At 44.6% G+C, this 26661-nt stretch overlaps 1 protein-coding gene across 1 annotated transcript; it reads right to left on the bottom strand.

The window, feature by feature from the left end:
- On the bottom strand, positions 1–26567 carry GNB5 (G protein subunit beta 5). Its single transcript, XM_068143849.1, has 13 exons — positions 26460–26567; positions 24310–24453; positions 21449–21560; positions 17349–17485; positions 15671–15712; positions 14808–14884; positions 13179–13311; positions 9233–9376; positions 6100–6191; positions 5941–5989; positions 3356–3452; positions 2170–2336; positions 1–1869 (listed from the first exon to the last, which is right to left on the bottom strand). The coding sequence occupies exons 2-13, from the start codon at positions 24433–24435 to the stop codon at positions 1858–1860; spliced, it is 1188 nt and encodes a 395-aa protein (XP_067999950.1). The 5' UTR covers positions 24436–24453; positions 26460–26567; the 3' UTR covers positions 1–1857.
- Between the last annotated feature and the right edge of the window lie 94 nt (positions 26568–26661).

A 26661-nucleotide genomic window follows, 5' to 3' on the forward strand; every position in this document is an offset into this window, starting at 1 on the left:
ATACAATTTATTGTATTGAAGCCATTCATAAGTATCAACACGATGTTGTATGTTTGAAACAAACATCTTACTAATAAATACTATCTAGACATTGAATTTTTTGACCAAATGTGTACAGTGTATTGACTCAATATTGCACGGTGAGCAATAATGACGTTTCCATAGTGCATTCAGTTCATTACAGGGACAATTTGCCACAAATACTGCAAAGCATCAGAGTGGACTTTTCCAAAAGCAAACAGATGAACTATTTCATTAAGGACAGGTGTCACTGTCCTAGGTTAACTGGTTATGGATTCATGGAACCTAAGGTTTTCATGAATGAGGAGGGTTTGGGTTTAAGACAGTTTTCCTAGAATTGTAAAGGAAAGAAAAAAAACACCCCACTTTCAAACAGAAAGAAGATATTATCATCAAACTTACAAGAACAGCCAACTCCAGTGACCAGGCTCGCTCCAGTGAGCTTGTTTTCTCATTTCAATCTAAGCAGAAATCATCTGTTTGCTTTGAGAGATGCATCTCACCACCTGCATTTCAAAGGTCAGACCATGCAAGCCCCCAGCATTGCTCCAGCACTTTGCTCCCAGTGTGCCTCTGCTCAGATTAGACTCAGTACCCATCAGTACTCAACTCAGCAGAATCTGACCTACTCCCTTCTCAATAGCTTTCAATATATAAAACCAGACATAATTTCCCAAAGCTCTATAATGTAGCTGCACCTCAGCTACAATTAAATCTTAATTCTGTCCACAGCGGTGGAAGATTGCTGTTAGAGTAAGAACTGTATGATTCGGCTGAACTTAAGGCTGCTCTGATGTTGCAGAAGGACCTTAAAATGGGCACACACTCTCAATACACATTGAAGCTACACTGTCCAGCCAAAGTGGCATGAACTGCTCAATATGCAAATAAGAATCATGATCATAGAATGACAATGACTGACTTGGAAAAGATCTGACTACCAGTACAGCCGGTGTTTAGTGCTTAGCATGTAGTATCCCTTAGTGCTTAGCATGTAGTATCCCTTAGTGCTTAGCATGTAGTATTCTTTTAAGTAAAAGAAAATTCACTCACCAAGTGATACAATTAAAAATTTCTAAGAAACTACTGGTTAAGTATTACCTCATGATTATGTAAATCATGTTTATATCCCTCTTTGCAGCTTATCAGTTTGTATATATTTAGATTCTTTCAATTCAGGTAACAGAGATGAAAGACTTATTTCTATCTAAAAAGACAGTAGGAAAAAACAGGGATTGAAGGGATTCCTTTTCTGTACAAAAAATACATTTTTATGACAATAGCCAGTACCTTCACAGTAGCTCCTTTGCTCCTCTACTTACTACCAAGGTGCAATCATCCATAATACTATGACAGAATACCAGAACTGGTTTTCTTTCTTCTTTTCACCACCGAAATTCAATTCACTACCACGGAATGTTTCCAAAGTCTTATGCTACATCCTGATCAATATCAGGAATATTTTTTTTTTTCTTTTTCTTCTTTAACTTCAAAAAGGAACTCAATTCATGCAAATAAATACATAATGTGCACTGCAATACTCAATTCTATGATACAGGTGACTTCAGAGAAAAGCCCCTTTATAATTATCTAAACTAGTTCTAATAAAAGAAGATAGTTTCAAAACAGAATTAAACACATTCCATTTTACTACTAGCTGATGTTTGCTATGTGTTCAAGCAGGTCACATTTTCTACCTAGTTGTGTTAACCTGTGGGTTCAGTGTCATTCTTTTGCAGTGTAGTGAACAGTTGAGTTTTGAAGGGCAGCTTTTTAATGCAGTTTTTGTAGTCCAGAGTTTCAGTCTTCATTTGGTTCTGCATACAGGACTTCAGGTTAAGCCCAGATCTGTCGAGAGAATGTTGAACAATTCTTTATGATACTGACCATTTTATCCAACGTTTAATTCAAATTTGGCAATGCAGTCAGATGAGTGGTCGTGAGTATCAGCAGCAGTGGTATTATTTAACCCATACATTCAAAATATAACAGTTCTGCTAACACTCTGTGAGGATGCTTTGATTTGGATTTTATGTTATATCCTCATTAGTCCTTCCAGAGTCACTTTTCGTGTAACAACCATCCACCCTCTTTTCAAACCATCAAGCAAACCCTGAAGCACCCCAAGTGGGTGCTCCCAGTACTTACTCTCAGAGTGTGGTCCCAGGAGCCTGAGCAGAACGCCGTCCCATCGGGAGAGACCCGCAAAGTGCTGACACGATTTTCATGTCCAAACAGAATGGATACGCGGGACCCTTTCAGCACATCCCAGACATTTATGGTGTAATCGTTATAGCCTGCAAACAGCAGGCGACCTACAAAGAGAATGAGATTTTACAAAGTGAGGTCTTGAGCAGATAGCACATCTTGCCTGTAGCAAAGGCCTTCTGCAGGACACTAGGACACTCATCACACAGGGAGCCACAGCCCAACTTTCCAGTGCTACCCTCCACAAAGCAAGCCCTGACTAGCTGTGCTCCTCTTAGATGTCACTGCTCCACCGCTGAGCCATCCACACTAAACGTTGAACCAATTAAAACCGATGTGTTGAAAATACAGTTTAAACCGAGTTAATTACATACAGTCTCTTCAGTCATCAGGGGTGGGAGATGACTCTCAATCACAACAGGCTGAAAAGCACTTCAACAGCTAATGCAGGGTAATAACACTTTGCACAGACTTTGCACAAGAAGTTGAATACAAATGGTTGAATGATTAGTGGGCAATTTGGTAAGTGATTCATTGCCCCCAATAGGACAGGCTGCAGAGCTTGTGACCATGATAGAGACATTTGTCTCTGTCCCAGGCGGAGGGCAGTTCACCACCCTCTTATCCCCAGGCAGGGTGATTGAAGGAGCTGTACATTTGTGCAGAGGCAGGAGAGAGAAGACTCAAGCTCCAGATCTGTCATGAAAAATGGTAGTATCTCTGTCTTCATATTGCTCTAACATACTTTCACTGTCTATTAATCATTTATTATCCTTTTTAAAACTATGTAAGTGCACTTAATAGTCTAGTTACATTTCATGTTTCCTTTGAAATGTTTTTAATCATTATTGTGAAATTCTAGCCCAGCTGTAGTTAGTGGCAAGATATTTCCTGCCTTTAGTAGGGCCAGGAAAATACTTTTCATTGCTACAAGGAAGCAATAGCCAGCTAGATTATTTAGAGAGTAATTGTTTTTACAGAGGCAGAAAAGGGCTTCCATGCTTTAAAAGTTTCTTTTGTACTTAGTGTACTTTTAATAACAAATACTTTTATCACATTCAACTGGTAAGATTTTAGTTCCCTTTGAATCCCAACAGTAAGATAAGCTCCAAAGTTCAGGCCTCACCGCTGAGAGAGAAGTCCACACTGGATGCTCCGAAAATGATGCTCTCTTTGGAATAAATCGCTACTTCTCTGTCTGCACGGAGGTCATACAAGCGACACTAGGATTAAAAAAACCCAACACACAGGCCTCAGCAAAGGCTGGAGTCAATGGCTGCTACATTTCACTGAAAAAACATGGGAGTGGGAAACCACAGCCCAAGAGGCATCCTGGGAAGTGGCTGCTCGCTTGCTGTTTTGCCTTCTGCTACCTCTGTCTCCTGTAACTGGGACTCCTCTGGAGTGTAACAGGGGTCTGAGCAACACAAGGCTGTTTTGTATAAATTGAGTGAAGAACTTCCTTTTCCAAGCCACTTCTCTGAGCCTCCTGCCTGTCCTGCTATAGAGATGAATGGCAGGCTTCAGACTGTGGCTACCCACTGAAAATCCCCCCATCCTCTGGCTTCCCCACTGCATTTTCCTACATACTAGGGCCTCCTGCTGCTGGGGGCGGGGGGTAGGGGTGTGCTTGGAGACACAATCTATGAAGGCAACAGTTTAGCCACAGATGGAATCTAAGTGAGAGAGGAGTAAATCTCTAGCCATCTTTGAGGCCACAGACCACATGGCACAGTGCTCAGAGAGTCACTTGGCACAGGCAACCTTGATGGTAGCCCTTGCTCTGAGTAACACATGATAACAAATAGCCTCTGCCCTCCCATGAGGCCTCTCTGTATGAAAAGAGAAGAGTTCATTGCCATGAAGAATGGCAGCCAGTTAGCCCTGAAATCAAAATGCATTTTTGAAACTATTTGAACTGAAAACCTTCCCCAGTAAAATTAAGTTTAAGCAAACACTGGCCAGGTAAGTCCTAATATTAGCAAACCTCACTAATGAAAAATGGCAGGTATTCAAGCCTGCACATAAAGGATTGTCTGTTTCATTTGCAGGGTGGTGTGGAGCTGCCAGGTACATGAATTCCAGGTCTCCCAGTGCTCCACAATGATGAATAATTCCATCAGGCTGTCCTGATAAGGAGTTTGGGTCACCGCAGGTGACAACGCTGCCATGTGAGCACACTTTTATGGCTTCTTTCCATACAGTCAGGATTATCTGTTCCTCAGAATCCCTAAGTATACAAATCAAGTCAAGGATACCAGTCAGTGTGTCTGTCCCTAACGCTGAAAACACCAAGAATAAAGCAGATGGAAACTGCCAAAACCTCTGTTAAAAGTATGGAGACAGAATTTCCCATTCTCCTGCTCAAGGCGGGAGTGTCAGGAATAGTTAAGAGAGAAAAACCCCATCAAATAAATTAGTAAGCACAAGAGCCCAGAGCCTGTGGTATCTGGCATAAAAAGAGAGTGCTCTCATTGGAATTTAATGATGGACAATTTCTCTACCTCACTCCCTCAGCATCTCAAGTGCTCACAGTACTGCATTTGAACGTGCTGAGAGCCACTGAGCTCACCACTGAGTTGGAAGTATTAATTTATAATTGCAGCTTTAAAGGCCTAAAAGCAATGTACATTCTCTCCAGAAAATCCTTGGAAGGTCCAGTAAAGACAAAGGGAATCTTTCTATTGAGTTTAGCTAGTACTGCAGCAGACTCAAAACATGCTCTGAGAGCAGAGTACATTAGGAAGAGTCATGCAACAACATGTGATGTTTGAATAAACAGGAGGAACAAGGTGCCAGGTGCCTCCCAAACATCTGCTCTCGAGTTACACTTAACTGCCAGCTCAGTCCCTGCAGGGCTGTCCTACAAGCAGAGCCTGGTCCTCATGGGGATCCACCAGCTGCAGCAAAATCTACCAGCCCTGCACATCACTGAGGAGCTTGAAGACACCGGGAAGTAAGTGGCATTTTGCATACAATGTGCTGACTAAAATTACCTGCTAATACATACCCTGCCCCTCCTAGCAGCTTGTTCCTAGGTAAGTAAAATGCAGCAAGAGTTATTGGACAGTCTAAATGACTTGGATGTGGTGACTCATCGCAGTGAGTAAGTCAGGCTGACAGGAAGATGTTCTTGGCCAAGGCTACCCTGGGGCTGTGCTCCAGGACGCACAGGGCTGTGGAGGCCAGCTCAGCAGGTCTATCCACAGCTCCACGCTGAGCCCACAGCCACTCTGCTTGCTGGGAGGTGTGCACTCATGCGTGGGTTCCCCCATGCCCTTGCACTGTGCTGCTCCTTCTGACACAAGCTGCACCATTTAATATGGTTCCTCCCATGCTGTGACCAAAAACTATACAAAGCCAGCTGTCTTCCACTATGACAAATAGCTTTGACTGTGAAATTTCAAAGCATAGAAGATATGAAAGTAATATCTGGACAGTACCTCATGTAGAACAGCTTGCAGAGGTGACCTACAAAGCATTACTAGATTCTTCCTTACAGCATTATATATATATATATATATATATAAATACATCATGTAATACAACAGAGTATATATCATATTATAGCATTATTATTTCTGCAACTTTGGTGCCACAGGCTCAGTTTAGTCAGTTAAAAGCCCTCTCTGAATGTGACCAAGTCTTTTAGGAATATCTGATTTAGGAAGTAACAGAACTTCCCTAAATTAGGTTGTGGAATTAACATACCGTGGCATCATCTGATCCAGAGGCAAAAGCATCACCACTTGGGTAATATCTGTGCATGAGTGAAAAAAAGACCAGAACACATTACATTGCTTGGATGAAGTCAGTCTTCAAAAATAGAACCAACACATTGCTCAAGATCACAAATGTTTCCTCTCCCACCTGACACTGTTGATATCTGAATCGTGGGTTTCAAATGACTGGATGCACTGACCAGACCGCATATCCCAGACCATGGCCTTCTTGTCACAGCCCTAGCAAAACACACAAAAAAAGCACTGCAGTTATGCAAATGGAGACATTCACCTCTCAGTGCCTGAAACATGTCATGAAGCTCAGTGCTTGAAACATGTCATAAGGCTCAGCTACCCTCTGAACATCACACCTCTGGGCCTGATCACTGGCTGTACTGGTATACCCAAGTCTGGCGCAGTTGTAGTCAGGAGCAGAGTGTTCCAGGAAGACTGGGGCCTCAGCTGAGCATCACAGAGGTGAGGCAGGCTTGGGGGTTTATGCAGGTCCCATATTAACCAGCACTCACAGCCCTGCTTGGCTCATGCTGCTGCCATACCTGTGTCTGCAGTCCCAGTGTGCCACAGAGCTGCAAACCTGACTCATTCCCTTACCACTTAACATGCCCAGTGTAAAATATTAATACCCAGCATTTAAAGTTTTATAACTAATCCTGTTCATACACTGAAATAGAAAATGAAATGTGTATCAGGATGGTCTCTTGCCCAGCCTCCTACCAGCATTAACCCCTGCCTTGCTCTGCACCCACATGCTCAATGGCATGGCTGGGATGGGAAAAGAAGCATAGTAAGTAGCATTTCATCTCATGGTTAGGTTATAATCTGCCCTTCCAAGATGTGCTTTGAAAAGGTCATTTAACACCTGGTGCTTGCTGCAAGGTGCTCAGCACCCTGAATCCTTTGGGCAAGGGGCTTTGCCCAAGTAGTCTGCAACACCCTCAGGGCAGGAACTATCTCCTACCTGTAGAGCCATAATGACAACTGTGGTGACAGGAACAAGAACGTAGACTTTTCTTCTGTGACAGGAGACTTTGATAAATATTAGCCTGTTGAGGAGCAGGCCATAGGTAGGCTCAGCTCCAGGGGGCTCAGCCTTTCTGAGCCTGTGTGGAAAGCACAGGGCAGGGCTGCTGCTTCTGCCCAGCTAGCACATCTTGCCCAGCAGACCATGCCACACACCTTATTTACTTCTAAGCAAACACGATTACTAACAGCCTCTTCACATCTTTCTCATTCTCTTGTTAACATGAAATCCTTTTTTTTCCCCACTAATGATGTAATTATTTAAAAGAGGTAATGTTTCTCTGTACCAACTGAAGTTTTCTGTGCAGGGGAAGCCAAACAGGACAGACAACATTTGGGATTCAGCATAGTTCCCTCTCAAGTCCCACCACAGTCCAAGTCCCAGCCTTCAATCTTGCTTCCATTTGTACTGTTCTTACTGACCTCTCTGGGAGTATGGGGGCAAGTCCAATCTGACAAGCTACTGCTTTAACTCCTAAGGTTTTGAAGGCGAAAGCAGCAACCACCTGCAGAGAGACGGGCCCCCTGAGTGCTACCCAACTCAGCCCAAGGAGCAGCGCTCAGAGAGCACTGAGCACAACAGCCTGAGTGGCAGCCCTGAGCTCACCCAGGAGGGCTGGGATTTTCAGTTACATGGTTAAATGTAACAGCACCTCAGTGTGCATGCTGATGCATTGGCACTGCTTATTCCAGCCCCAGGTTACTGTATTACATAGGCAGCAAACACAGGGAGTTTCTCTATGCCACCATACCTTCAGGCTGCACTGTTTTGGCTACACCTGCATTGACACAACTTAAGGACAGAGGTGGCATTTTGCATGTGATGAATTAAGCAAGTCCCAGTAAGCATGGACATGCCCAAGCTGCAGCATGGACACAAGTACAACATATTCTCTTAGCAGCAGCAGCATAGCTGCTTGTGATTCTTTGCCCTATAATAAGCTGAGCTGTTCCCAGGGAGAACGAATCTATCCTTTCTGGGAAGCAAGCTCAGTGACAGTAAAGCTCAGCAGGAGTAATGCACTCGATGGAATTAGCTTTCAGTCACGCTTCTGAGCAGCTGTGCTAGCAGCAGGGAAACTGGGCCAGTGTGCTGGACACTGCTCCTGCTGGGCCAGCCAGATTTGACAAAAGAGCCATAAGAAGAGATTTGAATTTATTGTGTAGGGATGGGACCATGACTTTGAGCACAAGTGAAATCCCCTAATCCATGGTCAGGACCCTCTGGTACAAGGGCCACTTCCATCAGCAAGCACAGGACCATCCCTAGGCCAGTGCTGGTGGTGCTCAGAAACCAAGTACCCTCAGAAAAGTTACTGGCAGCAACCTGCCTCCAGCAAGTGAGGTCATCTCTTGGCTCCTGCATACTCATCTTCTGATGTGGGAAAGACCAGGACCACTCTGAAAAGGAGCTAAGTCCCATCCCACCCACCTTTATGCCTTGCCTCCCTCCCTGCCAGGCTGCATGCCAATGGCTTGGCTGCCCAGCAACAATCCTTTAGCAGCAGGACAAGATTTGCAAGATGTCCTGGGTACTCTCCCAGATCAATCCTGCAGCCCCAGTGTGGTCTGTGTGTTCTACTGGGCCAGGACAGGGATCGGGTAGTGCTCAACTGACAAAGGGGCTTTAAATGCTTCTGGTACCACTGGAAGGCACAGGGGACTCTGCAACAGCTGAAGATGTGGCCACACCTCATCTCCCTGCTCCAACTTGTATGGTTTAGCTAGCATCCAAACTACCCCTTGGCTTCTGGGGAGCAGGCGAAGGACATAGCAGCACACACGTTACTTGCAGCTCCACTTCAATGCCCCAAGCAGCCACCTGGCACACCTCATCCAGCTCCAAAGAGCTGGGCACAAGAAAGGAGCCATGTGTGGGAAGTCATCTGCTGTGCTGGGCTCCTATCCACAGAGCTCACACCTCCACTGCAGTATGAGCCCACTGCTCTAATTAAGCCTTTCCTGGGAGAGGCGTTGTTTTGATCCCAGGCTGGATTGCTTTGGTGTGGAGTGGAATTTGCTAAGTAAGCAGAACTGCAGTCAGACTGGCTGGGTGGGTTTGACCCCACAGTCAGGGGTTTAATTTGCTCCAGCTTGGAAAATGTGCTTGCAATGAGTGGATTGCACTGGGGCTTCCAACGCATACTCCAGCACTCAATAAGGTCATGAGTCTCCTGCCTTGCTGCTTCTTCTCTTCCACTTTCCTTCACTTTATACTACAACAAGAAGTTCCTGCTTACCCCAGAGACAAATGTGTTTCCCGTTTCAGAAGGAGCCAGGTCCAGGCACAGGACATCAGCTCCATGACCATGGAAACTCTGCAGAAGCTGTCCACTCTCAACATCCCACAGAGCACAAGTTCCGTCTCCACTTGCTGTCAAGATCTATAGGATGTGGCAAGAAGAGTCACAACAGAAAATTCAGCAGATGATCATCAAATTCACAAAGAAACAACTGACATCCTACACATACACCAAGGACAGCTTTAATTTAATGAAATGTTATGCAATAAATCAGATGTGTAAAGCCAGTGTGAATCTAAGCACAGTTTGTCTTTTAAGGAAAGAAGTTAAGAGTGGATAGTTGTATTGACACAGCTATACCTACAAAGTATTTCAACAAGGGTCACTTTTGTACAGGGGGGCATGGAGAACTGATGGGAGTAAGGATCTACTGGTACTTCCATATCCTCCAAAAAGCAGGTGGAACCAGAGTGGCATTCCTGTCTGCCCCTGTATTTAACTTTACGCATTCCATTCCACTCACATAAAGAGAACTGCTGGAGCTAAGTGTACCTGTTTAGCTCTTCACATGTTTTTTTTCTGCTTGAAATAGCCAGGTTAAACCAAATTAATTTGGCTTAAGACATGGGTATTCTGAAAGGGTAGTAAGCCTGTCTAGACATTTGTTTAGTAACTCACATCACCTCTCACTTGTTCCAAGCCATTTGTGCAAAAGGCCTTGAACACACACTGACTGAACGTGGCTTGCAGCTTCCCTCGTCTGCTACAGTGCTTGCAGAAAGCACACGTGATCAGCACTTGTTATTGCAGCTAAATCCTGATACTCAGTTGGTCAAATTTTCCCCTTGGCACCCAGAGCTGTTATGCAATCATCAGTTCTGTAGGTTGAAAGGATCCCTGTGCACTGGCATGGATGGAGCCAAGGGTGAACTGAGGAGGGCTCTCAATCTTGTACACAGGCTCTTCTCATGGTCTGTGAGAAAACTCAAGGGATCATTGTAGGTTAACAAGGAAATACTCTTCAAGAAGAAAATGAACCACACAATCATGAAACCATTCACAGAGCTGCATAAAGGCTAAACACTGAACACATAGGACAGATGCTCAAAAAACTCCTCCCATAAACAGAGGTCTGCAAATCTGTAGAACAGACTGTTCCAAATCCTGCAGGAGAGAGACACTAATACTCTGAGATGATAATAGCAGAATAAAGTCCTGACTTGTTTTTCTGGCCAGCTTTTGAGCCCAGATCAATGAACTTCTCTGTTCTGAGGAATATTTGTACTTGGCTGAGGAATGAAGACTTTCAGCTCTGAGGATTTGCTCTTGTAATAGCTTGTTAGAAAGATATGAGGGGAATAGACTCAAGTAGCTAAAGGTGTAAGGAAAGGGTCTGTTGGCAGCAGAGAGATCCAGATCATAACATTTCTCTGTAAGCACTGACTCAGATTTAGGGTATTGTTATTGAAAACCAAATCAAACCAAACCAAAAAATTCCCCAAAAAGGCCAAACCCAGAAAGGAATTAATTTGTGATTAATCTTTTTGATGAGACTCTGCCTTGATGCAGGATGGGCTCTGGGGGAGTATACTGGGAGTATGGCTGCCTGCCCTATGCAAAACACTTGAGATCCCAATTAGCTGTTGCTATTAATACACATAGAGCACTGTCACGTGGAGAGTATTATCACACAGCAGAGCTGCAGATACCTAATTTAGTAAGTGAGGCTCCCCAGCTCTCTGCACACTGAGATGGGGGGAGGCTCTCTCTGGCAAGTCTGCTTGGGGGCTCCAAGAACAAGGTGTGTGGGCTGCCTGGCTCTGCAGCTTAGCACATGTCATGGCCCAGATGGGAACATGGTAAGGAGTAAGTGTAGGATTCTCTCTTTCAGCACCCCCATAGCCCAAGAGTGGCTTTAATCAGTGACAAACCACCCCCAGATCTCTTCTCTTTCCACTGCATTGCCAGAAGGTCACCACTAAACCATGTCCCTCAGCACTGTATCTAGAGGGCTTTTAAATACTTCCAGGCACACTGACTCCACCACTACCCTGCACAGCCTGTTCCAGGGCTTGACAATGCTTTCTGTGAAGAAATTGGTCTTAATGTCCAAACTGAAGCCCTTCTGGCACAACTTGGGGCATTTACCTCTTATCCTATTGCATGTTACTTGGGAAAACATAGGCACACCAAATCCCACACTCCTATCCTGTCTTTCATACCTCTGAGGGAAAAACCAACTGTAGTTTAAGAGAACAGGCAAGGCAGAGCAGCAGCATTCACAGCACCTAGCAGAGGGTGCTGTGTGCTGTGTGGGCACTGGGCTGGGGAACACCTCTGCCACATGGTTGGTCTGCTCCAGGACAGGTGCCACATTCCTCGGTGACACCAGTTGGGAGAGCAGAGCTATTTCACATGTAGCTGGGAAAGCTGCTCCACAGTGTGTTTTTTTGCAGTCTGCACCCTCAGAGCTGCTGGATAATTTTAACTTTGATGCTGTTGTGTAACAGAGAAAAGATAAGGAATCTGGGATTCTCTACAATCCTCTACATAACAGTGTCCTAACAGAAGCCTGGCCAAACCACTTGCTCGTGTTTGTTTCAACCACTTGCTTGTGTTTCTTTCAACAATTTATTTTTAAAGTCTTCAGAAAAATCTCCAAATCACTGAATATCAAGCACCTACTATCCACTATGGTATTATTTAACAATAGTAACACATTACCTTCCGTGACAATGCAGTTTGCTTTATTTAATACAGAGAAAAAAGACCTGACTTTCATTTCATAGGTTTTAACCACACCACATTATAGGTATGAATGAGAGAACACTGCTTTTCTGTCTCATCAGAAACATTCCACTTAATTTAGCCTGCTCTCATTATGCAGGGTTCCTGCACAGTAAGGTCAGGGCTAAGCAAGCCTGAGTGCATCACTTGTTTCCATGGCAATGGACTTAAATTAGCACCTCAGAGTCATTTACCGTAGAATGACAAACAGCAACATACATTTGGGCATCTCGTGTCTAGAAATAGAAGCAATGAGAGCTGATATTTCCTTCAGAATTGCTCTAATATCTGCAAGAAGGGTGCAAGGTATTCCCTTCCAGCAGCTCTGCTGACACAGACAGCAATGAAAATGCTCCGTTCTGCTACTTTGCTGCAGAGCTGCACTGAGCAGAGCTTCAATTAAATTTAAAAACTAGAGAGGACAAGGGGATTATCCTGGTTCCTTTCATCATCTTTCATGTTCCTAGAGAAAGAGATCTTTGAGGTATTCACTACAGAGGAAGGCTGGCCTAGTCTCAGAAGATCTGCATTTATTTCCTGCTTAATCATCCTCTCCCACTGTGTGCCTTTGTGTTCCAACACCCCCAGGTTCTAGATGGAGTACAGCACCTTTCCCTCAAGGGAACATACCACTCTGTGTATGGACAAACAGAGCTGGCCTTTCTCAAGCTCAAATACCTCACTTAATACAAACAAGAAATACTAAGAATGAAAGCAAAAGCAAAGCTGGATGGACATCCAGGAGCAAAGCAGGTAAACAACAGTCTCTGTTGGCTGCCATAGCAGATAGCCAGCCTAGACCCAGCCAAACTGGGGTTTTAACCATTTGTATTAGTTTGGTCTACTAAAAGCACAAGCCAGCACAGACACAGTGAGCAGAGAACACACAGGTACTGGTGAGCTCCCTCTGCAGAAATGACAGGCCTTTGCAGGGTGCAGGCACGACAGCCTGGCTATGGGCTGTGAGAAGCATGTCCTTACAGCAGCTTCTGCAGCAGGCTCATTGTCCCCAGTGAGGGTTTTCCAGCAGCCCCTGCATGGGGCAGGACATGGCCCTGGATGCCCCAGATGCAAGGAAGGTTATTTGCACCACACAGGAGTGCAGCTCATGTTAGGTGTTGCTGGATGGTGAGCAGTGGGTAGAGAATGCATTTACCTGCATGTCTGAGTTAGTGAAGCTGCAGGCAGACAAGTAGTTTGTGTGCATTGCAACCGATTTCTTCTTTGCAGCCATATTTTCATTTTTGTCAAATGTCAGAGGGTACACAGAACACTTGTTGTCCAGGCCACTGAAGAGAGCAGTAATAGCAATAACAGAGAGAAGAGAACTGGTTAAAACTGCAACAACAAAAGGCGAGTGGTGATAAGAAGGAAACCACCTGTCAGAGCTGTGCTGCCAAAGCCTCACAAGTACCGACTTCCCGGTATTGTGCTGCGTGGGATCTCCCTGCACAGGGAAGCCCCAGCTGCCTCACCAGGCTGGCTGCTTCACAGAGCTGCAACAGCTGCGCCTCTGTATTTTCTACCCTCATCAAGTTTATAAATGGCACCAAATGAAACCTCATGAAAGTATAAACTTAGAGGTGACATAGCAGTCACCTCGGGTTAATGTTTCACATATAGCCAAACTGCCATTTTCCTGTTGACATCCATCAATGTGAGGATCAGCATTTAAGTAACATAACTTATCTATCTTAAAAAATTGGCCTAACTCCTTTGGAAGAGAGAGCACAGCAAACAGTGGGGGTGAAGCCAGGGCTTTTAGAAGTTTGGGGAAGAGGCAACAGAGGCATTGACCTTGGTAGCTGGTGTGTTCCTCCTAAACAGTTGCACCAGTTAAGCTGTGTTTCCCAGGCCAGATGTGAGACTCTTTTCTAAAGGGTCTGACTTGCATCTGACCCATTTCTGGAGTTGTGGCAGATCAGCCCTGTCCTGGTTCCTGGGATCCAGCACACCACCAGATGCTGGGTGCACAGCACCTAACTGACAGCACCACAGAAATATAATTAGGTAGCACAATGTGTATGTGCCCTCCCTGCCTCTTTTGTAAGTGTGAAGACAAAGTTCTATTGCCATTCTTTGAATTTTAGTAAAAAAGATACCATTTGCAGACTCCCCCTCCACATGCATTTATGGAGCTTCCCTGTCTCAGCCTGCTGCTTTCTCCATTTGCAAGGCGCAAAGCCTCCCTTTGTTCCCTTCTCTTGCCCCAAGCTTGCTTTCTGTCTGATCCACCCAGTCCCTTTTTAAAAGATGTTTTGACAACATCTCATCTCTTTGTTTCCTCCCCTGTGTAAACTGATTTTTTTTCAAACCTGAGTCCTCAGAAAACTTGGAGAAGATTATCAAAGACGGAGCTACTTCTCCCCACCCCATCTGGACAAGTTCTATTCACATGCTGTTAATCATTAAAGACTAACTTCTACATCACAGAAGAAAGAGTGCAAAGTAAGAACAGGGTTAAAACCTCTCCCCCTTAGAAGACACATCCAACACATACAACCAAACTGTAACAGGGAAGTTGCACACATGCAGAGTTCCTAACCCATGATATAAATGCTGAAAGAGGATCATTTTCCATGCTTACACAACACATGTCATTGCACTGAAGTCAGTGGAGATAATGCGTATGAGCCATTACGGGAACAGAATCAGAGGCCCTGAATGTGTCCTTATATGCACAATTAAGGCACACAAACTTCTATCTGTCAGCATCTGAAGGCATTGGGACACCACTACAAACCAATCTTCTCTGTTTGAGTAGCTGTGGAAACTGGAAACTTACCCACAAGCAATGGCACATCCAGACGGGGCATATGCACACGCCATCACCCAGGTACATGGCATCGTCACTGCATGCTCCTGAAACACAGCATCTCTTTAAACTCAGATGTCACTGTCTCACTAATCAGTTCAAGCAAAGCAGTGTGGAGTACTAATTCTGTGGCATATTCTCAGGGTGGGTGGAAGGTATAAGTGTATACCCCAGATACAACTCCTATGTAAGGCAGAGGGGGCAACCTTTACTGCAGAACCCAGTAGAGCAGCTGGAGAATGGCGAGTCCCTCCTGGACATGTTTCTACTTTATTCATAAGCCCCAAACTGATCACAGAGCATGATTTATTTGAGTCATTCAGTGCTGTAAAAGGTCCCCACTGCTGCACATGTAAAAGTGAGTTACAAACAAGCTGGGTTTTCTCAGCTGTGTGGAGCCGAGTGTGGCAAGACAGCTCTGGCAGGGCTTGGAGGAACAGCAGAATCATTTCCCCATGAACACCACAGCTGAAGGATCCTGGGTAATCACACATGGCACCTGGTACAGGGGTTACCCAGGAAGGGCCTCTGTTTTGCCTGTTGGGCTTTGCCCTAAGCTGGGAGCCCTCCTTCTCAGTGAAGAGGCTGGATCAGAGCCTCTTGCTGGAGACCGTGACAAACTCCAATGCCCTAACACCAACTTAGCTCAGAAACATCTCAAGGGAGGTGGTTTGCCCTAGGTGCCCTGGCTTGAGCTGCTGGTGGAGGTCTCCACATTATCTCATCATCCCACTGCCTCCTGTGATGTCTGTGAGCCCTTCAACTCTCCACCTTAATGCCACTATCATCTGCCTTTGGTGCAGAAATCTGGCTTTTGCTTAGCTTTTACACACCTTGTTTGTAGTGAAGGAATCCCACACAATCACCTTCCCATCCTAAAAGAAAGCACACAGAGAAAGAAAATGAGGCCTTCCAGAGACATGGCTGTCACCCTACCTCCCAGATTTGGGGAAAACTCTGCTGCTCATTTCCATCCCCCAGTCTGTTATCTCATGGAACTTTGTCTCCATTTTAACAACAGCACAGTGGTCACAGTGAAGCACTGAGGGCACATTCTTCCCTAGTGCCAGTTACGTCTTTGATCAGAAGAAAAGCACACCTCCTCCTCACTGAAGGCCTGATACTGGCTTATGAGGTCTTTTTTTCCCCTCCTTTTTTCTTTTTTTCCCCCTCCTTTAGCAGATTTATGAAAATCATCTCAGTTGCAGCACACAGTGTGGACAGGACCACCTCCTCAGGAAACTGCCGCTGGTGAGCCTTCACTTCCCTCCTTTCAGACATGATGTGTTTCTCCCAGCCTCTAATCACCACCTGCAAAGTTGGCTACCTTTTCCAAGTGAGATGTCAGTGTAGGGCCTTACTAATCCAAGAGATGACCTGTACTGCAAATCACTCACTAAGTTAGCAGCACTCATGAGGATTATTTATGCACCTTCCTTCTTCTGTGTTTTTCTGGTTTTCCCTTCTCACACTTGCTTAACCTTCATTATCCATGGATACAATCTGCTAAATAGCTATCACAACAACCCTTCACAGACAGCAACATAATCACCTTGTGTTTGGCAGGCACACTCGTGACAGCTACTTTGCCTTATATATGTAATGTTTATCCTTCCCCCATCATGAAAGCAAAGTTTAGTACTGAGCAACAATTGCTGCAGTCCCTGGACTAAGTTCTTAAGAGCTCAAAATGCAAAAATGCAGTACAAATTGCCTGTTCATCTTTCTGATCTACACAACAGCATTTTAGCCTCTTTAAGAAATCTGCTATCAATTATTTAAAATTCTTCTCTTTGCTGAGATCACCATGAATGGTAAAAACTCACAGTAACTGAAGGTGGCTTGCAATGCAGATTGTCTATTTTTATCCCTCAAGTGAGACCCCTGACAGATTTCATATAGGTCAGTGAACAGCTGTGAGATGCAAGGAGCTCACTCTCTTGCCATACTGGGCTCAGGATGAACCAGGGATCTAAAAAGTAATTATCTCGTTACCTCCTCTAGCTCATGAGGCTGGTCTTGAGCAGGTGTTAGGACTGTTTCTCGTAATGCCCAAGTAAATGTGGTCATTTTAGCAGGATGTTTGAGGGTTTTGAGGTTGCACCAATCCTACAGACTGCTGAAGAAATTTCTTTGCACAGAAATCTCTAGAAGAATTAACATTTCTTCCCTTTTCCTGATGATCTTCTCTAAACATGTAAACTGAAATGGATACTAAATATTTTATCTGTAAATAACAAGGAAATAAAAGTGGTCTCAGATAAGTTCTCTCTGTTCCACTGTAGTAGGGAGCATGGGGAAAATATTTAGGGTTTTAGCACTGATGTAGCAATGATCTGACGCTTGGATTCATGCTCTCTGACCAAGCTGCTGATCAAACTACCTTAAGGGCATCTTAAAAACATTTACTTTATATGCAGCTATCATCTGCAAAGAGTGGTGCACAGCACAGCCAAAGGATTTGTACCGTGCCCAACAGTAGCTTTGAAAAACATCTGCGCAACAGCATACCTGGGAAGAGCTCACAATCCTTCTCTTGTCTTTGCACCAGTCCATACAGAGAACTTTATTTCCATGGCCCTTCAGGGTTCTCCTGGTCTTCATCACAAACTGGCCCAGTGCCTCCACACGCTCTGCTACCTGGTGAACTGCAAACAGCTGATGGTTAGAGAGCCCTCTATCAAAGCTCTGGCCTGGCAAATCCCTGTGTTTATGAGTAATGTCACTGGGAGGAATTAATCGGTCAAGTTTGAGGGCATGGTGCACACCAATGAACTCTGCTTCAGAGCTGGCAGGTGGTAAAACTAAGGTAGGTAATATATTAACATATTCACTGGATAGAGGTAAGAATGAATTTACTCAGGGCTTGAATTCAGCAGCTGAAGCTCTTGCAAACCACAACTCTCATGTATAACCTAGAATCACATAATCCCTTTGCCCTCTCTCTTATAGGGAAATCCTCAATCTGAATGAGACTCGAAAATACACTAACAGCCTCCAGCCTACCATGTGCCTCAAGGTACTCATCAGAAGTGAAAATGACTACTGGAGGCTGGAGGGAAAATTATACAAAAGAAGAGGGTAAGCATCAAGTCTCCAGTGTTTCAATGGTAAAGCACTTGTTCTGGATGTTTATTTATTTAGAATAAACCAAACCAGCTTGAAAGAGACCCTCAAGATCATCGTGTCCAACCCATCAACCAATCCAACCCACCTAAACAACTAACCCATGGCACCAAGCACCCCATCAAGTCTCCTCCTGAACACCTCCAATGATGGTGACTCCACCACCTCCTTGGGCAGCCCATTCCAACGGGCAATCACTCTTTCTGCATAGAACTTCTTCCTAACATCCAACCTGAACCTCCCCTGGCGCAGCCTGAGACGGTGTCTTCTTGTTCTGGTACTGGCTGCCTGGGAGAAGAGACCATGTGAGACTCCCAGCTGCAAGTCAGCTCTGACAGCACAGCACTGATGAAGGGTGACACAGGTACTAGCCACTGATCCTGGAGACTTCTCTGCTGTACCATCCTTTCTGGTGTCCAGGGGATCATTAAGGGCCAGGACACAGCTTTGGGTGAGCAGGGAAGCTTGGCATCTTCATCATGAGCGTGCCACTCAGCTTCTCAACACTGTCTACGTATTCAGCGCTTCCCTGTGTTGTGTTTGTCCACGCTGAAACCTAAGATGACCCAGCTGCTGTCAGCTAACAGGGCCATGCCTGACTCAAACCTTTTGAAATAAATGGAGAAGCTCACATGCTTTAATGAACTGGTGGAAGAAATTTAAGCTTTTCAATGCCATGCTAGAGGCAGTGGTCTACATTCTACATGACAGGTGATTGGTATGGAAATGCTTGCTGTTCCAACCTTTGTCACTTACCTAGAGCTGCAAGAAAGCTCACAGGCTAGGAAGAGCTGTCACAGCGAGACAGCAGGCATCCTGAACTTTGAGATCATTCCCTGGCATGAGGTCAGGGGAGCAATTTCTGCCTAAAACAGAGACTGATTTCTAGTGGATTAGCACTACCAGCTGTGCCAGAATAACATTCTCACCTGAAATCTCTGCTTAACCAGTCTCAACCAGCCAGAGGACAAGTACTGTCCACTATCCCTGACAATTTGTCCGTACCATCTCTAACAGGAGATCAGAAGTAGGTTTCTGAGAAAGTACCACATAAACTCAAAGAGGAGAAGATACATTTCCCCTACATTTGTCCATGGAAATCTGCCAAATAATCCAATCAAAAGACGAAAATACAGGACAGAGGGTTATTATGGCATCTGGAAAGATGCTTGTGTCCAGAACATATCTGAAAAAACCAAATGTTTCACAGACAAAGGACAAAGTGTTTCCATTATGTCAACACAGCCGAGACTCTGTGGAATTGTCTGGTTTAGCCTCACCGATTCTCTGAGGATGCTTATCTCCAACCACAGCCATAATAATCCTGCACTTGCCCAGCGCAGGTTTTAGAGTCAGATAATTATTTTGAAGCATTCTCACATTTATTTCAAGATAGCTGAAAATTATGCACTTGGGCAAGTAGATCAGCTCAAGCTACTAAGTAGCTTGAGTGGTTTTACAAAGGTCCAGATAAAATAGGCTTTTTTTACTAAAATAAATTGTTTGGCCTAAACAGGAGGTGTGGGCTCAATGCTGATACTATTGTCTCTTTGATCTTTCCTGTGCATGAAGTCATTTGGTTCTAATGGTTTCAAAACATTATGGATTGCATGAACAGAACAAACTGTTCTGTTTGTATTCTGTTACGTATTCTAGTCACACATAAAGTTTTAAGCAGCAGAACTGAATCCTCAAAATGGTGTGATTGCAAATCAAATGCACGTTTGGTATTTCCTTTGTCCACATTTTTGGGAGCTGCTGTTCAAAACCAGTTGAACAAATAAGGGCAGTCCTAGTTCAGCCAGCTGTTTGTTTTCGGAACCACAGGGGGAAAGTCATGATCAGAGCAAAAAAAAAAAAAGCAAAAGATATAATTTTAGACTTGGGGGGGTAGAAAGCCACAAAAAACCCAACCAACCAACCAAAACTGAACAACTTCCAGAAGGGATGCTTCACTCTGAAACTTACAAACTCTGCAGAAATCAATCTGGAGGCTAATTTAAGTGCAAACAAGCTCTGATAAAGAATGAATGATCTAAAATGTCATGAGTGAGCATTGCTCTACAGCAGCAGCAGAAGACTTCTCAGAAATCACATCATGGATGTGCAAACAGCCTTCCAACACATGTTTACAGATTTCACATATGCCAAAGACATAAATATCCTAAGACTGTCAATGACATGTTACCATTTCGGTGTCTCTGCAATCACAGGTAAAAGTCTTAGTGAGCAAAAATTGATTTAGGAATATGCTTATGATGTCTGTCGAACACAGGCCCACTACTTTGGATGCAGACATTTTATTGTAGGAATGTGATGATTTATGGAATGTTTTGTAATGAAGCCATCTCCATTTGTTTAATGAATCCTATTAATAGGACACTCGTATGCTTGTCTTAGACAAGAAAATGTGTTTTCCCCAGGGAAAAACATACAGACAAACAAACAAAAAGACAACTTTCAACCCTTCTCCACTTGAAATTTAAGAGTACTTGCCAGTCCCTCAATCTTACCAAACACTAAGTGCTAAATCACTGGATACAGGCTGAAATAATTTTCAAGGCATGAAAACAGGGAAGAGGAAAGTTTTAATGGTCCACTAATCTCTCTGATAAAATGAGCTATGTGACTTCTGAGAAATACAGTAATTTACTTGCCTTTCTCAAAAAATCCCCCTGCACTTTATTATATCATTAATTATAACAATGAAATAATAAAAGGGTATTTGTATTCCAGGACAGATGAATTAATACCTACTTTGAGAAGCTCCATAAAAATACAGATAGCTAATATATATATTTTCCTGAGTAGGGTGGGAGGGCAGGGCTGGAATCTGTCGTTGCTCTTATGTTAAGCCATAGATCTTGAAACTGCAGCTGATCAGGTTGAGCTGTGCAATGACAGCTCGAGCACTGCCTCACCCCGCACCTCTGAATCAGCTCGGGACCCCTAAAAGTTGTTCCCTTGGCAGAAGAAGGGGAGGAGGAGCTGTTTTGGGAACCAGTGCTCCTCCTTAAGCCACTCCATGGGGCATGTCACCATCCTTACCCTCCCCCGCCTCCCCCCACTCGAAGGCAGGGCAGCTGCGTGCGCGCAGCTCGAGCCAGGCCAGAGCCCCCGCGGCCGGGGCGGTGCGGGGCGACTCGTGATACCGCACACCCTAGGAGACGTACGCCTCCTGCGCTCCCCAACCGCTGCTTCTGTACCCCGGCGTGGCCCCAGGCTGCACTGGGCTGCAGCAAACATGAACCACTGGCTGTCGTGACACTGGGGAGCCGCTCTCCCCGCACCCCGAAGCTGGACGCCAGCCTCCCCCGGCCAGGCGGGGCCGCCCCAGCCGCGCTGCCCTTCGGGGCGGCAGCAGCACGTTTCCCGATCTCCCCGGCGCGGCCCGGCCCGGCCCGCGGAGCCGGCGGTGCGGCAGCCTCGCTAGCTGCCTGGGTCAGCCGGTAGTGCCCGCGGCCTTCTGCCCCGGCCCCACTCACGCTCCACGTCGTGCAGCTTGGCCCGCTCCTCCTCCAGCTTGCCCTTCAGGCTCTCGGCCTCAGTTTTCAGCGATGCCAAGGTCTCGTTCTCGTGCAGCCCCTCGGTTGCCATCTTTGCAAAGGAAGCAGGGAGAGACGAGATGAGAGCGGGAGGGAGGAGGAGTTTGCCCGCCTGGCTCTCAGGGATGCTGCCGAGGCTCCTGCTGCCTCAGCAACGGCGCCAGAGCCGGCCCGGGCTCCCTCCCCCTCCCCATGCTGACGTCCATGGCCGGACTGGATGCTCCCGCGTCCCGGTGTGCAGCCAGCACCTGCCCTGACATCCATGAGAGCCAGTAACCCCTGGCCAGCCCTGCTGCAGACAGGAGCACGGCAGGCTTAGCATCCACCGTCTAGCCTCCATGCTGGCTGCTGGAACCAGCCTTGCTTCCTGCCCCCCTCCTACCCACAGGCTTCCACCAGCAGGTATCCGCTGTACCTCCCAAGCCACTTCTACAGCCCACAGGCGCCATCTCCCCAGAAATACATGCAAAAGGGTGTTCTGCATTGTAACCAAACCTCTGTACTAGAAGTTCAACACTTGGGAGGTAAGGGGATGAGAAAAAACTCAGTCATTAGTCACCCTAACAGCAGTAAAATATGAGACTGTGAAGACAGAATCTGCACAGACTTTGCAAATTCCAGCTTAGCTCCATCATTCCCTAATACTCCTAGCGGCATGGGAAGCACTAGAAGACTTATCACTCAGATGGCCTTTGGCTCATTTCCTGTACCAGCAGGACAGATGCAGTGGTGTGAACTCTTCTCTCCACTGTGTTTTAATTCCTCATTTCTCAATTTGGTATTATCAGGGTTTCTTTGCTTTTCTTCCTCCCCTTAAACAGGCCACATGCAGGCTCAGCTCAGATGCAGATCTACAGCATATGCTGGGTGGGCACATGATGCAGCTAATGCTTCCAGAGAAGAGCCACAGCACGTGGCCTTGTAGCTTTTTGTCCCTGAGAGTTCCTTGGAAAATATCTTCTTCATATTACAGTAACTGTCCTTGAGCTACACAGAGTAACTTTGCTCTTATTAACTCCCATTGTCTCCCTTTAGCTAGAAAATAGACAGTCCAATGGCTATTGTTCAATCTGGAGATGTGCCAAGATTGGAGAGGGAGATACGAAAATGCATGTTTGCAGCTGTTGTTTAGACTCTGGGCACATCCTGGACACAGAGAGGATTTTGGAGAAAATAAAGTCCTTTCCCATACTGGACTTAGCCTGATGGTCATACAGGCAACTTGATTTTGAATCCTGAACTGAAGCCAGATCTACTAACAAGCATTGCTCACAAGAAGCCTAACAGGCTGTTAGGTAATGACACAATACTCCTTGAAGTCTCAATCAGCTTCCACCTAGCAGCTGTTTCAGTTGGTAAGAGTCTAACTTTGATAACACAAATAATAAGGAGAAAGTTGCAGGAACTGTAAGTAACAAACAGCCAGTTTCCTGCAATTCCAGCATGCTTTTATCAAGTCATGCAAAAATTTACTGGATAAATAGCTTTTTATAGGCTGTTGGCCAAGAAGAACTTGAACAAAGCAGCAAATTCAAAGTCAGGAGAAGCGAGTAAACTGGGAAGGAACTGTCTTTTGTCTTGTAGTCATTACATGTAAATTTCCTCCTAAACAATGTAACACATGAGAAAGTGCTGCATCAGCCAATGAACTGTACACACTGCACCACCTACAAACACCAAATCAGTGCTCTCATCTGCCCGTAAAGTAGTGTTTTATAAACACAGCTAGTTAAACCTTTTAGCATTCCTGGGAGATCATTTGTTTCTGACATTCGTTTCTGACATTCAAATACAACAAACTATTGGACCCCACTTAAAGACCAGTTCTGGGGAGGAAACAGTGAAGGATGTCTTCTACAACTGATAATATACAGTGCTTCAGGAAGATAAAATAAAAATAATCCAAGTGGGAGCATAATCAGGATGTCAAAATTCTTAAGTTTACAAAAGGAGTTCTAGAGACCAGCTGTTCAGTAGCCATGTAGGCTCATGACCTTAGCTTTGTATTTCATAAAAACAATCCCACCATGATCTCGCTAGAACAGGAGAGTGGGACATCACCAGAAATCACTGGATAGAAGGCCTCCAATATCATCCCTTCTTCATGCAAGTATTCTGGCAGAACCTGCTGGTCAGGCTAGTAAGCTTGCTTATCTCCCCCATTACCACCTTCTGCGGTGATGCACACCTTCTGTGGTGACAGATGATGCACCAGTGCTGTGCAGCCTTTTCCAACCTTATCCTCATTGTAGCTGCTTCCAGCTCTCACCCAAGTACTGCACATCGCATACGAAACAGCACGGTCTCAGTGTGACTGTGGACCACAAATAAGAGCTGACAGCACTTCACTTGTGTATTGTTTTTACTGAGGCAGACTAGATGAACTGCATATCCCTGAGTCACTAGTGAATGAGTTTAATGCAATGATTTAATCTTCTTTTGTTAAATTCTGTTACAGGTAACAGGAAATGCTCTAGATCATAGGCCAAGCAAACTTGCATACATGTACCTCAGCAGAGTTTAGACAGACACATAACATTTACACTGCTGAGGAATACCTTAGAGGAAAAACCTCGTGGCCATTTTTCAATCAAGAATCACAGAAAGTATCCTTGATTGCCAGGGCCACCTCGGTTGCAGGCTCATTGCAACACCAGGTGTCTACAGAGGTGTTTGGCACTCTGTAGGCCTAGCAATGCTCATTTGCTGTCCAGAAAAGTCCAACATAACAGACCATTAGTACATCCAACCCATTTTTTTGCAGTCTTTCCACATTCTGGCTGATAACATCAGGAACATACCATTTCTACACATAGTGAGCAGTAGCTGAGTTGCTCTGATTTGATGTAAACAGGTCTCAGGGGCTTCTCTTTGTAGCACTTGTCACAGGGACCAAATACAACTGCTAAAAAGGTCTGGTCACACATCTCTGCGGTTCAAGCGAGCTGAAAAAGAGACAAGAAGGAAAGGGTGCATTCCAGTCCAGCACAAAGCTTCCCACCACTGCTAGCTAATGCAGCTTAGACTGCATATAGACATCTCTAGGCTAGATAATCTCTCTGTGACTAATCTCTTGAGCTTGATGAACTATCTCCATATGCAAGATAGCTACATGCTCTGCAGATTATATTTTTATAAAGAAAAAGACAAAAATATCTATTGTGATGTAACATGCACTGACTACAGTAGACTGACATAATGTGCACTGTGCACATGGATTCATGCAGAAGTTACTCTTAGTTTTTACTAAACTATTGTCAGCAGACAGTAATCAGAGATGTCTGACAGCTGGATTTGTTACAGATCTCCACTGACCAATATTTATTGTTTTTCCACTGCACTGTTAACTAGTCAATACTCTGCATTAGTTTTAATATTGAAAAGATGACCAAGGACTGAGTCAGCAGCTACAAATGTGCTGCTTGAGCGGAAATTGATGCTTCAAGCACACTGGGTCATTACAAACCCACTTCTGTTCTGTAGCCAGGCATCTCTAGGATCAAAGCACTATCAGCAGCAGAGAATTAAAAATGATTTGATTGTCATAAAACCAAACAAGAATAATACTGCAGTGACATTTCTCTCTGTACATTTTTCATAGGGAAAATGGCCCTGTTCACCACTGCTAAAATGAAAGCTTTTAGACATGTACATAAATAATAAGTTTGTGATTAACAATTAGAACTATTGCAAGAGAGATTTAAACGGGGCAAAAGCAATTCAGGAAGGTAAGCAGATTCTAGAATTTGCTTGGCTGGACATTACATGAAAACCAAAACAAACTTTATTCTACCTGTATTCTGCTGCTTATTCCTCAGTATTTCAGAGGGCTACTTGAAAAATGTTAAACTTAAGAAATCCTGCCCACACTCAGCTCAGAAGTTTTTCTGTGGTCTCAAGCAGATGCGTATGTCTATCCCAAAACATGTTGGAAGCAAACTGCCCTAAATGGAACTACAGCAGGTTACTAGGAAATCTGCATGGAGCTCTCCATCAACTACATGCAGTCAAGGAGATTTATGTTCCATTTGATCAAAATCAACAAATACACCCTGAAGGTTTTAATGTGCTCTTTTGCAAACAGTGAGCCTGAGATCACAGGCTGCCATCTTTTCAGGGAGCTATTCTGTGCTAATATTGTTTATAGCTTACAGTGACTACAGCAACAAGGCTCAGTTCTGCTACATTCTTAAAACTGGACACTTGACATTGAATAACTTGGTTTTCTGAGGTTCTTACAATTAGTAGTTCCCACTTAGGGCAACTCAAGTGACACAGTCATAAATTGGTATGAAGCCTTAGGACACTAAGCAAGCTAGACTTTGGGAGGAAAACTTTCACTTCAGAAGATGTGTAAAATTAAGGTATTGGAGGGGAAAAACAGCTATCATATTTGCAGAAAATACTAATACCAGGTCTAGAGACTACAGACAGAGATCTGCTAGGCTAGGCTTGTAGTACATACTTTGGGCAGAACTTACCTTTGATTATGTACAAAAGTTAGCTGGAGTAACACAGAATGAATCATACCTGCTATCAGTGTTTTACATGGCAGGGGGGTTGGAACTAGATGATCTTTAAGGTCCCTTCCAACCTAAACCATTCTATGCATCTATGAATTTTACTTCAGGTTAAGATTATGACATGTTACAAAATTTTGCTACAAGAGAGGCCAACAGAACTCACGAACAATTAAAAAGCAGTATTACACCTGAAGCTGTCTGTGAGAATGATGGATTTGTATACTGTTTCATAAAGATACAAATGATTTAAACCAAAAAGGTCTAAAAAGATTACAACTTCTTGCACCGTAGTCTGAATTTTTCAACACACTAGTTGAAGTGACAGTAGACATTTTAAAACAGCACCATGGTGAAACATTTAGAAACATGCTAATTACAGAGAAATTCTGTACAATGGTTCTTGTTGATAAATAACCAAAATGACCCACCTTTTCAAACAGCAAGAGCGTGGAGGTCCTCAGGATGATTAAATAAGCTGTGTGCAACTGCTAACATAGAAAGGCAACCTTCCTATTAAGTCTACTTAAAGGGTATTTACAGCTCAGCCTCTCTGGTTGTATCATACCTCCAGTCAGTTATGTACTGATGATTATAGGTTAAAGGCTTTACTTCAACTGCCCTCTTTCAGAA

This window comes from Melanerpes formicivorus, unplaced genomic scaffold, assembly GCF_026170545.1.
Source record: "Melanerpes formicivorus ecotype bairdi unplaced genomic scaffold, bMelFor1.0.p_v2 SCAF_10, whole genome shotgun sequence".
Lineage (NCBI taxonomy): Eukaryota > Metazoa > Chordata > Aves > Piciformes > Picidae > Melanerpes > Melanerpes formicivorus.

Coding starts and splice junctions, on each gene's coding strand:
- GNB5 (XM_068143849.1), bottom strand. CDS start 24,435: ATGTGTGACCAGACCTTTTTAGCAGTTGTATTTGGTCCCTGTGACAAG. Junction 14,885..15,670: donor ATTCCTTCACTACAAACAAG/GTGTGTAAAAGC, acceptor GCTGTGTTTCAG/GAGCATGCAGTGACGATGCC. Junction 5,990..6,099: donor TCAGATATCAACAGTGTCAG/GTGGGAGAGGAA, acceptor ACTCATGCACAG/ATATTACCCAAGTGGTGATG.